The 17,343-nt window shown below is 42.5% G+C and overlaps 1 protein-coding gene across 2 annotated transcripts in view; it reads left to right on the top strand.

The window, feature by feature from the left end:
- The window catches only part of THSD4 (thrombospondin type 1 domain containing 4), a 642,834-nt gene that overhangs the window by 549,868 nt on the left and 75,623 nt on the right, over positions 1–17,343 (top strand). For both annotated transcript variants that reach the window (XM_067471248.1, XM_067471249.1), the window contains 3 exons: positions 12,654–12,829; positions 13,337–13,433; positions 15,534–15,776. In XM_067471248.1, the coding sequence (XP_067327349.1) occupies positions 12,654–12,829; positions 13,337–13,433; positions 15,534–15,776 (516 nt within the window). The remainder of the gene's footprint in view (positions 1–12,653; positions 12,830–13,336; positions 13,434–15,533; positions 15,777–17,343) is intronic.

The raw sequence follows: 17,343 nt of genomic DNA on the forward strand, positions 1-17,343 counted from the left end.
CTCCTCTCCCCAATCCGCGGGTGGGCCAAGGGGTGGAGCCGCCGCATCTGGCCCGCTTCACGTCCAAAGTTGTGTCTGAAGACCCCAGCGTGTGCACCAAAAGTCGCCTCTTCTCCTGACTTTCTCTTCAGCCATTGGCACCAAGAGAGAGAGAGAGAGAGAGACCCTTCGGGTGGAGGTATCTCCCGCCTCCGCTCTCTCTTTTGTTTTTGCGCCTACCTTCAGGAAAGGTGGGCATCTCCACCTCTCTCTCTCTCTCTCTCTCTTGGTCCCAATGGCTGAGGAGAAAGTCAGGAGAAGAGGTGACTTTTGGTGCACATGCCGGGGTCTTCAGGCATGCCTCCGGACCCAAAGCGGGCCAGGCAAGGGAGCAAGTGGAGCAAGTGTAGTTACTGGGATGTATAGTTCACCTACAATCAAAGAGCATTCTGAACTCCACCAATGATGGAATTGAACCAAATATGGCACACAGAACTCCCACGACAAACAGAAAATATATATCAATGATTGGTTGAGGGGGTGCCAAAATACTGTTTGCTTACCGTTGAAAATTACCTAGGGCCACCTCTGACTATACATCCCAGTAACTACAAGTCACATATGTCAAGAGCGCCTCAAGAGCACCCCTGGGCAAAATCAACTATACTGCAAATGCTTACTTTGCGTAATGTTGAGCCGCCCCTGTGTATCATGTTCTGCAGTTGATGGTGGTTGGTGGTGGTAGGCCTAGCAGTTGGTGATGGAAGGGTTAATGTAAGTCTTAGTTCTAAAGGGTTGAGTAATCTGTAAGTAAGAGTTCATGGGTGAAAGCTATTAAGGGTGGAGGTGTACAAGAGATAGGTTTCAGCTAGGTGTTTCTGGATATAAGAAGTGAGCCTTGGAACTTATCTTTGGGAGAAAAGTATTGCCTTATTTTGGTGGTAGATGCTGCTGGTTTTCCCCCAGACTTGTGGATTTTCAGTATCCTGAGCTGCCCCTGTGTATCACACCTTAACATGAAGAACGTCTAAACTTAATTCCCGTTAAGGAACCAAGTGATGTTTCCCCCCAACTCTTTTAAAGGGATGTACCGTCCCCTCTTGCTTAAGCATTCAACCTGTCTCCTTTTTGAATTGTAGATATAGTTTAAGCCAAGTTTTCTAAAACATTAATATATCTCTTCTTGTACTGAAGGAAAGCTAATAAATAATTGAACTTTACCACTTCTTCACAATGTAAAATCCATCAAGGCATTAATTTTAATAACGTATGAAATGGGGATTCCTCCACTCCGCTCGGATAATTAGTTTCACCATTAAATGTTCCAGACATTTAATTGGTTGCCATTTGGCACCTGAAGAAAGCTACACGCTTTTCATTCTCTCCACAAATTTCTCGCCTTTCACATTTATATATATATATAATCCCACTCCAAACTACACATATGTTACTTTCCGGAAGCACTTCCAACAAACGTAATCTCCCAAGAAATCAATTTGGCATCCCGAGTATTGGCAATTATGGGTGATTTTCAAGTTGTCATCCAATTTCTTCACTCTTTCAAAGGGAGCGTCAGTTTCTCATATGCTGCCAAATCCAAAATGCATTGAAACCATGTGTGAATCTTCAAATCGTCTGCATATTTCCCATTTTAGGTAATTTGCTTACAGCCGTCTCCCCATGTTTATGGTTTTGACTTATTGTTATATGGACAACTTCCACTGGTCATACTGGAAGACCTAGAGATTTCTAGATCTAGGTTCTTGTAGGTTTTTTCGGGCTATAGAATCATAGAATCATAGAATCATAGAATCAAAGAGTTGGAAGAGACCTCATGGGCCATCCAGTCCAACCCCATTCTGCCAAGAAGCAGGAATATTGCATTCAAATCACCCCTGACAAATGGCCATCCAGCCTCTGCTTAAAAGCTTCCAAAGAAGGAGCCTCCACCACACTCCGGGGCAGAGAGTTCCACTGCTGAACGGCTCTCACAGTCGGGAAGTTCTTCCTAATGTTCAGATGGAATCTCCTCTCTTGTAGTTTGAAGCCATTGTTCCGCGTCCTAGTCTCCAAGGAAGCAGAAAACAAGCTTGCTCCCTCCTCCCTGTGGCTTCCTCTCACATATTTATACATGGCTATCATATCTCCTCTCAACCTTCTCTTCTTCAGGCTAAACATGCCCAATTCCCTAAGCCGCTCCTCATAGGGCTTGTTCTCCAGACCCTTGATCATTTTAGTCGCCCTCCTCTGGACACATTCCAGCTTGTCAATATCTCTCTTGAATTGTGGTGCCCAGAATTGGACACAATATTCCAGGTGTGGTCTAACCAAAACAGAATAGAGGGGTAGCATGACTTCCCTAGATCTAGACACTATGCTCTTATTGATGCAGGCCAAAATCCCATTGGCTTTTTTTGCCGCCACATCACATTGTTGGCTCATGTTTAACTTGTTGTCCACGAGGACTCCAAGATCTTTTTCACACGTACTGCTCTCAAGCCAGGCCTCATTGTCCCCCATTCTGTATCTTTGCATTTCGTTTTTTCTGCCAAAGTGGAGTATCTTGCAGAAATAATGAAATGCAAAGATACAGAATGGGGGACGCCTGGCTTGAGAGCAGTACGTGTGAAAAAGATCTTGGAGTTCTTGTAGGTTTTTTCGGGCTATAGGGCCATGTTCTAGAGGCATTTCTCCTGATGTTTCGCCTGCATCCATGGCAAGCATCCTCAGAGGTAGTGAGTGACCTCACTACCTCTGAGGATGCTTGCCATAGATGCAGGCGAAACATCAGGAGAAATGCCTCTAGAACATGGCCCTATAGCCCGAAATAACCTACAAGAACCTAGTGATTCCAGCCATGAAAGCCTTCAACAATACAATTTCTAGATCCTTTGATGAAAGTTGACCATAAAAGGTAAGTGTTAAGGTTTCCCCGTGACATTAAGTCTAGTCGTGTCTGACTCTGGGGGTTGGTGCTCATCTCCACTTCTAAGCTGAAGACCCACCTTTGTCCGTAGATGCCTCCAGGGTCATGTGGCCAGCAAATGCATGGAGTGCTGTTACCTTCCTGCCAGAGTGGTAGGAGTGGTATTAATCTAGTCACATTTGCATGTTTTTGAACTGCTAGGTTGGTAGAAGCTGGGGCTCACAGTGGGAGCTCACCCTGCTTCCTGGATTTGAACCACCAGCCTTTTGGTCAGCAAATTTAGCAGCTCAGTGGTTTAACCTGCTGCGCCACCAGGAGCATAAGTTGATCATAGAGATGTGTGTGTGTGTGTGTGTGTGTATTAGGGTTGGGCGGTTTCGTTCGTTAATTTTGTAATTAGTTATTAATTCGTATTTAAATTAGCTTACGATCCGATATCGAGCCATGCAGGAGTAATTAAAAATTGAAACGATTTTTTTCAATTTATTTCGTAATTGTTTCGTAATTGTTTCGAAATTGTTTCGTAATTGTTTAGTAATTATTTCCGTATGTCTGGTGCAAGTTTTAGGGTTGTTGTTTGTTTTATCAGTGATAAAAAATAAATTATCACACCAACAGTCAACAACAGAGGGAGAGGGAAGCTTCAGAAGTTCCCCCTGTCCCATTTGGAGGGTTTTTTAGCATATTGCGCAATTGCGTCCGCCATTAACGAATCGATTCGTAATTGTTTCGAAATCGTTTCGTAATCGTTTCGTAATTTTATGGAATTTCGTATATTTTGAACTTTTTTAAAGGAAAATTTCGGAATTCTTTAAAACGAAATGCAAAAACCCCCTAAAAACGAATCGAGTTTAGAAACAAATTTTTCCGTGGTTACCCAGCCCTAGTGTGTATATATATATATATATATATATATATATATATATATATATATATTAAGGCTGGGTAACCACGGAAAAAATTGTTTCTAAACTCGATTCGTTTCCAGGGGGCGTTAGCATTTCCAAATTCTAAATACTTCTGAAATTTTGAGATTTCAAAATTTTGTTATTTACGAAATTTCGTTAATTTCGAATCGATTCGTTAATGGTGGACGCGATTGCGCAATATGCTAAAAAAAACCTCCAAATGGGACAGGGGGAACTTCTGAAGCTTCCTTCTCCCTCTGTTGTTGACTGTTGGTGTGATATTATAATTTTTTTTTCACTAATTAAACAAAAAACAACTATAAAACTTGCCCCAGACATGCGGAAATAATAACGAAACGACCTCAAACCAATAACGAAACGAATACATAACGAAATATGAAGCTGATAAAACAAACAACAGCTGATAAAACTTGCACCAGACATACGGAAATAATTACGAAACAATTATGAAACAATTTCGAAACAATACGAAATAAATTGGAAAAATTGTTTCGATTTTTAATTACTCCTCACACTATTCCTGCATGGCTCAATATCGGATCGTAAGCTAATTTAAATACGAATTAATAATAAATTACGAAATTAATGAATGAAACCGCCCAGCCCTAATATATATATATATATATATATAGGCCTGTTTGATCAAGAAAAAATTTGTTTCTAAAATCGATTTGTAATTGGGGTGTTTTTTTGTTTCGATATTTAAAATATTTACAAAACTTTCCAAAAAAATGTTTTGTTATTTACGAAATTTCGTAAATATTTACAAAACATTTTGTAAGTGTGAATGTTGCAGTAATGGTCACCTTGATTAGCATTGAATGGCTTTCATTTCTCCCACCCTGGACATTCCATAGATAAACTCCATTTGCCTAGTTTCCAACAGACCTCTGAGGATGCCTGCCATAGATGTGGGCAAAATGTCAGGAGAGAATGCTTCTGGAACATGGTCATACAGTACACTCATACAGCCCTGAAAACTCACACAACCGGCCTCCGCGCGCCATCCAATCAGCTCCGGCTCCTGCGCCCTCCTCCTCCTCCTCCTCCTCCTCCCAGCTGTGTTGCAGGAAGTGCCAGGAGGAGGAGGAGGAGGAGGAGGGCGCAGGAGCCGGAGCCGATTGGATGGCGCGCGGAGGCCGGTTGTAAGGGTGAGCGCGCGCGGGCCGGGCGCCCAACAGGCAGGGGCAGTGCACTGCTGGGGTGCTTGGGAGCGCCGGATTGGCTCCCAGGCACCAGCAGCACTCAGCAGCCTCCATCCCATTAACGACACGAGCTGAAGCTCGTAAAATATATGGGGCTGCTGTTTCGATATTTTTAAACCCTTCCGGGTTTGAAAATGTGTTTTGAAATCGCGTCGGATGTGGTAAAAATAACGAATTAATAACGAAATAACGAATTAACGAACGAAACCGCACATGGCATGGTTAGGTACCGTCGGAATCTTTGTAATTTGGAATAAAGTCAGAAAAATTACCTCTCCATTCCTACACCTCTGGATCATGACACCAGATGAGTGAAGAGATTGTGTGGGTTCGTATACAGAGATGCGGTCATGCAGGTAGATGGGTCCCAAACTGTTTAGGGCTTTGTAGGTAAGCACCTTGAATTGGGCCCGGAAAATGAACGGCAGCCAATGGAGCTCCTTAAACAGGAGGGTTGACCTCTCTCTGTAAGGAGCACCAGTTAACAGCCTGGCTGCCTGGCCTGGCCGCCGCCCGTTGAACCAACTGAAATTTCCAGACCGTTTTCAAAGGCTGCCCCACATAGAGTGCATTACAGTAGTCCAATCTGGAGGTGACTAAGGCATGGACCACCCTGGCCAGATCCGCCTTTACGAGATACGGTCGCAGTTGGCGCGCGAGTCTCAATTGTGCAAAGGCCCTCCTGGACACCGCCGATGCTTAAGCTTCAAATGTAAGTGATGAGTCCAGGAGGACCCCCAAACTGCGGACCTGTGACTTCAGGGGGAGTGTAACCCCATCCAGCACAGGTTGCCACCCAATACCTCGATCTGGTATATGATCGACCAGGAGGACCTCTGTCTTGTCAGGATTAATCTTCAGCTTGTTCTTCCTCATCCGGCCAGCCACAGCGGCCAGGCACTCATCCAGCACTCAAGAGGCTTCCTTGGACTTTGGTGGAAAAGAGTAGTAGAGTTGCGTGTCATCTGCATAGAGATGGCACCCAACTCCAAACTCCGGATGACCTCTCCCAGTGGCTTCATGTAGATGTTAAAAAGCATGGGAGACAGAATGGAACATTGCGGGACCCCACAGGTCAAAGGCCAGGGGTCCGAGCAGGCGTCTCCCAGCTTCACCATCTGGGAACGGCCCTCCAGGAAGGACTGGAGCCACGACAGAACCATGCCATCAAGACCCATCCTGGAGAGTCGTCCCAGAAGGATACCATGATCGATGGTATCGAAAGCCACTGAGATGTCCAAGAGAACCAACAGAGTCACACTCCCCCTGTCCAGTTCGATGTGGAGGTCATCCACGAGGAGCACCTCATGGGCCAAAAGACAGGCAAGGAAATGGTTCCATAGAATCATAGAATCATAGAATCAAAGAGTTGGAAGAGACCTCATGGGCCATCCAGTCCAACCCCTTGCCAAGAAGCGGGAATATTGCATTCAAATCACCTCCGACAGATGGCCATCCAGCCTCTGTTTAAAAGCTTCCAAAGAAGGAGCCTCCACCACCGCTCCCGTTTTCTTTCATTCTGAAGTTATTTTCGTTCCGGGGGAGAGATTCCCGTTTTGTGCTCCTGCCCAAAACAAAAGAAACAAAAGAACGAATGAAATGGGAGAAACGGGTACCATGCACACCTCTATTGTTTTCTAGCATTTGAACAGCTACCTTTTCCTGGCAATTCTTTAATAATCAAGTGAGCTATTTAATTGAGAAGTACCGGTTTGTGACCACAGCTCCAATTTTTGTCTAGTCCTATTGAATCCTTGCCAGCATTTCTTAAAAAAAGATTTCTATGCTTCTGCGTCTATGTTTTTTTTTTAAGAACCAAGAAACTATATTAGGAACTATTCAAATAAAATAAAAATTAAATCTTGCAGAGATGTGTTCCATATTAAAATGTATTATTAAGGCCAAGCCAAGAGGGGGGAGGGAAGCTTGCCAAGCAGATCTATTTTGCAGGTGTTCAAATTAAAACATGTTGAGTGCAATAGCAACTTGATGACTAGAATTTAGTGTCCAAGGCAATTCACCCTTCACCTTTTCCTTCTCATAATCTGTGGGCCTTGACTTTGGAAACAGAATGAGTACAGCTAATTATTATTATTTTATTATTATTAAACTTTATTTGTACCCCGCTAGCATCTCCCGAAGGATTCGATGCGGCTTACACAGACCGAGGCCTCAACACACAACACAACAATACAATCTAAGCAAATCAAACAATTAAAAACAGAATAAAGCAAAGTAAACAACAGGCACAATAGACTAAAACACAATAAAACTGGGCCGGGCCAAAAGGTGGGTACAAGGATTAAAAGTGCTGATGTGACAGGAGGTGTATATAGGGCTTCCAGGGCAAGTGCGATGTGCGATGTGCAGCAGTCATTGGTTCTGGTAAAGTGATTATGGGACTTGGTAGTGGAGATTTCCTAATCTGGAAAGGCGCATCGGAAAAGCCAGGTCTTCAAGTTCTTTCTGAAGACAGCCAGTGAAGGGGCCAGTCTAAGATCTTTGGGGAGGGTGTTCCAGGTTTGGGGGGCCACCACGGAAAAGGCCCTGTCCCGCGTCCCCACCAAGTGCGCTTGCGACGCCGGTGGGATCACGAGCAGGGCCTCCCCAGATGACCAAAGTGAACGCATGGGTTTGTAGATGGAGATGCGGTCACGCAGGTAGGCTGGTCCCAAACCGTTCAGGGCTTTGTAGGTAAGCACCTGCACCTTAAATTGGGCTCGGAATATAAACGGCAACCAGTGGAGCTCCTTGAACAGGAGGGTTGACCTCTCTCTGTAAGGGGCTCCAGTTAGCATCCTGGCTGCTGATCGTTGGACCAGTTGGAGCTTCCGAGCCATCTTCAAGGGCAGCCCCACGTAGAGCGCATTGCAGTAGTCCAATCTGGAGGTGACCAAGGCATAGACCACTCTGGCCAGATCCGCCTTCGCGAGGTACGGTCTCAGTTGGCGCACGAGTTTCAGCTAACATGGTTAGAAATGCATTACTCCTTACATCACTATTTGTGTTAGAAAGAAAGATGGGTTGAACTCTAATGTCAAGGTCAGATGCCAGCCAATTAAAGAAGGATAGTTTATTGTTCAAACAAACACAAAACAGCCCAAAACAAAATCACAGGGCAAAAAACACTTAGTTTGCAGTGTGAAATAGCCCAAACAGGCAAAAGAACCCACAAAACCCCAAACAGAATATAACCTGGATTATCCAGAGATATAATCCAGATTAAATTCAAAATGCTTAAATGCAGCTCAAACTTGCTCCGTCAAACAACAGAAGCAAAATAAACAGTAGAATAAAGTTCTCAGCCACACTAATGAGTAGCATCCTTTCAAGGGTTATAAAATGTAACCCGAGCCTCAAACACAGCAGGAAACAGCACGCTGAACTCCAAGGAATGGGAGTTCAGCGTGCATACACTGGTATGCAGGAATGCAGGAAGGATAATAACGCCAATTCCAGAAGCACAGCCGCAGATGTGGAGGAGAGAGTAACTACAGTGGTTGAAGTCCAGTCCAGTCCGAAGGGAAATGAACAGCTGCAAGGTCAGATCCCAATCCAATGGAAAACACAAGGAGCCAAAGCAGTGGGGCAATACACCAATTCTCTTTCTTCGATAGAGCTACAAGCTGGGTAGATGCGGGGAATGCCGTGGATGTAGTGTACCTGGATTTCAGTAAGGCCTTCGACAAGGTCCCCCATGACCTTCTGGCAAGGAAACTAGTCCAATGTGGGCTAGGCAAAACTACAGTGAGGTGGATCTGTAATTGGTTAAGTGGATGAACACAGAGAGTGCTCACTAATGCTTCCTCTTCATCTTGGAAAGAAGTGACAAGTGGAGTGCCGCAGGGTTCTGTCCTGGGCCCGGTCCTGTTCAACATCTTTATTAATGACTTAGATGAAGGGCTAGAAGGCATGATCATCAAGTTTGCAGACTACAAACGAAATTGGGAGGGATAGCCAATAGTCCAGAGGACAGGAGCAGAATTCAAAACCATCTTGACAGATTAGAGAGATGGGCCAAAACTAACAAAATGAAGTTCAACAGTGACAAATGCAAGATACTCCACTTTGGCAGAAAAAATGAAATGCAAAGATACAGAATGGGGGACAATGCCTGGCTCAAGAGCAGATTCAGCCAACACCCTTGTCCCAGCTGCATCTTGTTGCAGCTCCTCATCTGAACTGGAGTCAGCCCTAGCTCGGCCCAACCCATCCCCAGCTGTGCCTCTTCCACCACTCCTCCAAGTAGTCCATCTCTAGTCTAATCCTGAAGTTCCCCAAGACCCATCCATGTCTTCACTACTCCAACCTTCAAACGTGCCACTGCTTGAGGGTTCAGCACAAATATCTCGAATCTCTTGAACCCTTGTCCAATCCATCCCATCAGACCCAAAATCTGATATCCCATCATCCATATCATTTGCATCAAAACCTTCAAAAGAATCCTCATCTGTTGACTTACTAAGTATCTCCCAGATTCTTTTCATCATAGTCTTGCTCGCGAATAGTTTTCCTGCCTCTCCTAATACAACTAGTGTTACTATCACTGCCAGCAGACTCTATCACAACTTCTAAAGTCAATGGCTAAAGTCCGACATCGAGAAGATGGAACATGGATTGACTCACAAATGTACACCACAATTTATATTTATTTATTTACCATATTTATATACCACCTTTCATAGCCCGAAGGCGACTCAAGGCGGTTTACAGTCAGGACAATTCAATGCCCCCAATAACATAAATTACCATTAAAAACCATTAACATATCATATAAAACCATATACAACCAGTAAAAACATAAGTGGAACAATGGCTTCAAATGACAAGAGAGGAGATTCCATCTGAACATTAGGAAGAATTTCCTGACTGTGAGAGCCGTTCAGCAGTGGAACTCTCTGCCCCGGAGTGTGGTGGAGGCTCCTTCTTTGGAAGCTTTTAAGCAGAGGCTGGATGGCCATTTGTCAGGGGTGATTTGAATGCAATATTCCTGCTTCTTGGCAGGGGGTTGGACTGGATGGCCCATGAGGTCTCTTCCAACTCTTTGATTCTATGATTCTATGATTCTAAGTACTCAGCATTTCATTACTGAAACATTTTCCAATCACATCATCCAGTCATTCTGTAAATTTGTCAGTTACACTGCATTTGCAATAGCTTGCTTGAAAAGCCAGGTTTTGACTTGCTTTCGAAATATTAGGAGGGAGGGGGCTGATTTAATGTCCCTAGGAAGGGAGCCATTGCTGAGAAGGCACTGTCTCTCGTCCCCACCAACTGCATCTTCAAGGACGGTGGGAGCAAGAGCAGGGCCTCCCCAGAAGATCTTAGAGTCCTAGAAATGGTGACATTATAGGACAATATATCTGGAAATATGCATGTATGAATCCAAATATACAATGCCCATTGAGCAGGTCTTCCACATCAGATAAAAAACAACTGTTTCTGTAGGAGAGTTTCCATATCTGTGAGATAGAATTTGAGTCATTGTCTAGGGTTGGAAGAGGTATGCTTGCCTGTGCCTTCAAGTCACTTCTCAGCTTATGACAAGATGATTTTGCCCATTCCTTGCTCTGAAATATAGCCTACAGCACTTCACATTCATTGGTGGTCTCCCATCCAAGTTCTAATCAGAGATGAACCTGCTTCATTCCCAAGAGCAGATGAAATTTGGAGCCTTAGGGTGTTTGGACTGAAGTTTGATGGGATGCCAACAATCTAATATTTCCAATCTGAGGAAAAGAGTAATAAGCAGAGGGAGAAGGGAGACTCTATGAAGGTTATATCCTCAACCACCACCAACTTTGACTTTTCCATGTCAACTTTCATGTGGCTCCTTCAAAGCTTTGTTCTGAGGGCATGTTGACCCTCAGTTGTTGAAGGAGGTCCCTCTCTGGTCTAGAAGGTGTGGTAGGTAATACCCCATGCAGAACATACTTCTGTTGTGAGACACCTTGACCAACCTTGGAGTAGAACCATGTGAAGTACCTTCAGATGTGATAGACTCAGATATCCATAGATGGGCAGACAGTTTGGAGAATGTGAGAAGAGCAAGAAATGAACTGATGAGAATTGAAATATCAGGACCATGGACAGATCACAAGAGAGATGGGTCCATTGTTAAAAGGTGGGAGGCAGTAAGCAAGCAAGCTTACTCAAACTCTTATCCAGCGCTGACTAATAGGCTTGGGCGATCCAGCGTTAATTTCGTAATTTGTTATTGATTCGTATTTAAATTAGCTTACGATCCAATATTGAGCCATGCAGGAATAGTGTGAGGAGTAATTAAGAATCGAAACAATTTTTTTCCAATTTTCGTAATTATTTCGTAATTATTTTCCTATGTCTGGTGCAAGTTTTACAATCTCGCATTTACCCCACTTCCGGTCCTTTTGCTCTGCTGCTTCCCTCCTCTTTCCTCATGCTTCTTCTTGCCTCACTCTGGGCTGCACTGAGCTACCTTCCTTCCTTCCTTCCTTCCTTCCTTCCTTCCTTCCTTCCTTCCTTCCAGCTGGTAAATCCCACATTCCCCCCTCCCTCCTCTTTCTCCTGGCATCCTTCTTGCCCAAAATTTCTCATTACTTTATTTTTCATACCCTCAGTCTATGCCACAGGAATGCGATGTAGGTACAGCTAATCATAATATAATATAATATAATATAATATAATATAATATAATATAATATAATATAATATATAATAATATTATAATAATATATTATATATTATATTATATTATTATAATACTATTATATTATAGTACTGTATATTATCTTATATTATTATATATTATATTACTATATTATTATTATTATATTTTATTATTGTATATTATAATATATATTATATTATATTATATTATATTATAATAATATATAATATATAAGATAATATATAATAATAATATAATATAATAAATTATTATATTATATATATATATAATATTATATTATAATAATAATATATAATATAATAAAAATATAATAATATAATATACAATAATATAATATAATAATATTATAATATACAACAATATAATATATAATAATAATAATAATAATAATAATAATAATAATATAGTTGTTGTTAGTTTTATCACACCAACAGTCAACAACAGAGGGAGAGGGAAGCTTCAGAAGTTCCCTCTGTCCCATTTGGAGGTTTTTTTTTAGCATATTGCGCAATCGTGTCCGCCATTAACGAATCGATTCGTAATTTACGAAATTTCGGAAATTTCGAAATTTTGAAATCTTAAATTTCGGAAGTCCTCAGAATTTCGAAACGCTAGCGCACCCTAGAAACGAAACGAGTTTAGAACCAATTTTTTTCTTGATCGCCCAAGCCTGCTGACTATAAATCATTCTGATATGAGTTCCTCATGAGTCTTGGGTCCACCTTTGGTCTCCCCACATTCTTCTTTTTATTAGGGACTCCTCAAATGCATATCTAGAAACTGGGCCATTCATTCCTCATTGGTTTCACTAATCAATACATTGATATCTGTTCTTCTTCTTTGAAAGGATGATCAAAACAGCCACATAATTGACTTGCCAGCACTGTGTGTATGTGTGTGTAAGGTATAAACAGATTTCCTTCTCCCCAATTCCTTTCTTACAGCACTGCGGAGTCGAACGGGACGATCTATTATCAATGGGAACTGGGCAATCGATCGACCTGGGAGATACGAGGGAGGAGGAACAATGTTCACCTATAAGCGCCCCAATGAGATCTCAAGCACTGCTGGGGAGTCATTTTTAGCCGACGGCCCAACAAACGAAGTCTTGGATGTTTATGTAAGCTGAAAATACTTTCTCTCTCCAATTCTTTCACTTATTTTTCCCCTGCCACACGACAGCGCCTGTAACATATCTCTGTCTTCGTTACAGAAGCTTTTAAACAGAGGCTGGATGGCCATCTGTCAGGGGTGATTTGAATGCAGTATTCCTGCTTCCTGTCAGGAGGTTGGACTGGATGGCCCATGAGGTCTCTTCCAACTCTTTGATTCTAGGATTCTATGATTCTTCACTCATCATGTGGTATGTTTAAAGTCAGAGGGTTTCTTCTGGACCTGGAGTGCAACAGAGAGAGAGGGAGGGAAGGTCTGGAGAAGGGTCATGCAGGAAAAAACCACGAAACAGCGACTCTACGATAAATGAACCATGAAGGAGAGAGGGAACACTGTACTTAAGTCTCATATACGTCCGGATATAGAGGTCTCTGGGACATGCCTCCATCCATCTATTTGCTATGGAAACAATGACTGCTTTCTAATACCTGTCTTTGGTTCTTCTCTGTTTTAGATGATCCATCAGCAGCCTAATCCAGGTATACATTATGAATACATCATACCGGGACCCAATGTGATCAGCCCTCAGGTGCCTCTTCACAGACGGCCAGGTAAGGACTTTGATTACATTGTTTTGCCCTGATGAAGGGAGTTGGATTGGATGGCCTTAAGTATATTCTGATGGTCATGGGGGTTCTCTGTGGGAAGTTTGCCCCGATTCTGTTGTTTGTGGGGTTCAGAATGCTCTTTGATTGTAGGTGAACTATAAATCCCAGTAACTACAATTCCCAAATGTCAAGGTCTATTTTCCCCAAACTCCATCTGTGTTCATATTTGGGCATATGGAATATTCGTGCCAAGTTTGGCCCAGATCCATCATTGTTTGAGTCTACAGTGCTCTCTAGATGTAGGTGGACTACAACTCCTAAACTCAAGTTCAATACCCACCAAATCCTTCTCGTGTTTTCTGTTGGTCATGGGAGTCCTGTGTGCCATGTTTGGCCCAATTCCATCATTGGTGGAGTTCAGAATACTCTTTGATTGTAGGTGAAATATAAATCCCAGCAACTACAACTCCCAAATGACAAAATCAAAAAAAAATTGAGCGAAGGACATACATTGGGTTGTTAGGTATCTTGTATCCAAATTTGGTGTGAATTTGTCCGGTGGTTTTTGAATTATGCTAATCCCACAAACGAACATTACCTTTTTATTTATATAGCTGTACCCGCCACGCGTTGCTGTGGCCAAGCTTCCCTCTTTCTCTTCCTTCACTCCCTCTTTCCTACCTTCCTTCCCATCTTTCCTTGTCTTCTTCCTTCCTTCTCTATCTCTTTCCTCCCTTTCCCCTTTTTCTTTCTCTCCTGCGGTCTCCCTTTTCTTCCTTCTCTTTCCTTCTTTCCTTCCCTCCCTCTTTCTCTACATCTTCTCCCCTTTCTTTGCTCCCTCTTTCCTTCCTTCTTTCCCTTTTTTCTTTCCTTCTCTCTTTCCTTCCTTTTGTAACTTTCCTTCCTTCCCAATTTTTCTTTCTCTCCTTCCTTCCTTCTTTCTTTCCCTCTTTCTTTCTTTCTTTCTTTCTTTCTTTCTTTCTTTCTTGATGACACCAAATTGGGAGGGATAGCCAATACTCCAGAGGACAGGAGCAGGATTCAAAACGATCTTGACGGATTAGAGAGATGATTGGCCAAAACTAACAAAATGAAGTTCAACAGGGACAAATGCAAGATACTCCACTTTGGCAGGAAAACCAAAATGCAAAGATACAGAATGGGGGACGATGCCTGGCTCGAGAGCAGTATGTACGTGTGAAAAAGATCTTGGAGTCCTTGTGGACAACAAGTTTAACATGAGCCAACAATGTGATGTGGCGGCAAAAAATGGCAATGGGATTTTGGCCTGCATCAATAGGAGCATAGTGCCTAGATCTAGGGAAGTCATGCTCCCCATGCTCTATTCTGTTTTGGTTAGACCACCAAGCTGGAATGTGTCCAGAGGAGGGCGACTAAAATGATCAAGGGTCTGGAGAACAAGCCCTATGAGGAGCGGCTTAAGGAGCTGGGCATGTTTAGCCTGAAGAAAAGAAGGCTGAGAGGGGATATGATAGACATGTATAAATATGTGAGAGGAAGCCACAGGGAGGAGGGAGCAAGCTTTTTTTCTGCTTCCCTGGAGACTAGAACACGAAACAATGGCTTCAAACTACAAGAGAAGAGATTCCATCTGAACACAAGGAAGAACTTCCTGACTGTGAGAGCCGTTCAGCAGTGGAACTCTCTGCCCCTGAGTGTGGTGGAGGCTCCTTCTTTGGAAGCTTTTCAACAGAGGCTGGATGGCCATCTGTCAGGGGTGATTTGAATGCAATATTCCTGCTTCTTGGCAGAATGGGGTTGGACTGGATGGCCCATGAGTTCTCTTCCAACTCTTTGATTCTATGATCCTGTGATTCTATGATGCTTTCTTTCTCTCTTTCTTTTCTCCCCTTCCCTCCCTCTTTATTCCCTTTTTTCTGTATTGTCATTTAGCTTTTTGGCTTTTTAAGTTCCTTCTGCTGTGTTTTTCAGTATTTTTATGAGTGAAGGACATACATTGGGTTCTTAGGTGTATTATGTCCAAATTTGGGGTCAATTTGCCCAGCCGTTTTTGAGTTCTGTTAGTCCCACAAACGAACATTACATTTTTATTTATATAGATGATTATTTCCAATCCCACAGGGGAGCCCTTCAATGGCCAGCTGGATGTGACGGAGAGTGTGAATTATGAGGAGGAGACGTTGCGCAGGGAGACAGGGACGCACATGGGCCAACCTGTGGGGACTTTCCCCATAATTCAGCCTGGAAGATTTCCTTCCCATCCGCCAGACAACCAGGTGCCGGCCGGACAGCCCCCTCGACGCAATCGAGATTACAACTGGAAGCAGATTGGAACCACCGAATGCACGGTCACGTGTGGGAAAGGTAGGCGACTTTGCTCTTGCGTGGTCAGTTGAGACATATATCTAATAGGCTTGGGCGATCCAGTTCGTTAATTTCGTTATTCGTTATTATTTAAATTAGCTTACGATCCAATATCGAGCCATGCAGGAATAGTGTGAGGAGTAATTAAGAATCGAAACAATTTTTTTCCAATTTTCGTAATTATTTCGTAATTATTTCGTAATTATTTTCGTATGTCTGGTGCAAGTTTTACAATCTCGCATTTACCCCTTTGCTCTGCTGCTTCCCTCCTCTTTCCTCATGCTTCTTCTTGCCTCACTCTGGGCTGCACTGGGCTACCTTCCTTCCTTCCTTCCTTCCTTCCTTCCTTCCTTCCTTCTTTCCTTCCTTCCTTCTTTCTTTCTTTCCTTCCTTCCTTCCTTCCTTCCTTCCTTCCTTCCTTCCTTCCTTTCTTCCTTCCTTCCTTCTTTCCTTCCTTCCTTCCTTCCTTCCTTCCTTCCTTCCTTTCTTCCTTCCTTCTTTCCTTCTTTCCTTCTTTTCTTCCTTCCTTCCTTCCTTCCTTCCTTCCTTCCTTCCTTCCTTCCTTCTTTCCTTCCTTCCTTCCTTCCTTCCTTCCTTCCTTCTTTCCTTCTTTCCTTCCTTCCTTCCTTCCTTCCTTCCTTCCTTCCTTCCTTCCTTCCTCCCTTCTTTCCTTCCTTCTTTCCTTCCTTCTTTCCTTCCTTCCTTCCTTCCTTCCTTCCTTCCTTCCTTCCTTCCTTCCTTCCTTCTTTCCTTCCTTCCAGCTGGCAAATCCCACATTCCCCCCTCCCTCCTCTTTCTCCTGGCATCCTTCTTGCCCAAAATTTCTCATTACTTTATTTTTCATACCCTCACTCTATGCCACAGGAATGCGATGCCAGGTACAGCTAGTATAAAATATAATATAATATAATATATTACAATATAAAATACAATTATAATATAATATAATATACAATTATAATATAATATATAATATATATTATATTATTATAATACTATTATATCATATTATATTATTATATATTATATTACTATATTATTATTATATTATATTATAATTGTATATTATAATATAAAGTAATATAATATAAGAGCCCCCGGTGGCGCAGTGGGTTAAAGCACTGAACTGCTGAGCTTGTTGATCGAAGGGTCGCAGGTTCGATTCCGGGGAGCGGCGTGAGCTTCCGCTGTCAGCCCTAGCTTCTGCCAACCTAGCAGTTCGAAAACATGCAAAATGTGAGTAGATCAATAGGTACCGCTCCAGTGGGAAGGTAACGGCGCTCCATGCAGTCATGCCGGCCACATGACCTTGGAGGTGTCTACGGACAACGCTGGCTCTTCGGCTTAGAAATGGAGATGAGCAACACCCACCAGAGTCAGACATGACTGGACTTAATGTCAGGGGACTACCTTCACCTTTACCTTTATATAATATAATATAATATAATATAATATAATATAATAATATTATAAAAATATAATATACAACAATATAATATAATAATATTATAATAATATAATATAATATAATATAATATAATATAATATTTATTTATTGACTTTGCTT

This window comes from Anolis sagrei, chromosome 9 (assembly GCF_037176765.1).
Source record: "Anolis sagrei isolate rAnoSag1 chromosome 9, rAnoSag1.mat, whole genome shotgun sequence".
Classification (NCBI taxonomy): domain Eukaryota; kingdom Metazoa; phylum Chordata; class Lepidosauria; order Squamata; family Dactyloidae; genus Anolis; species Anolis sagrei.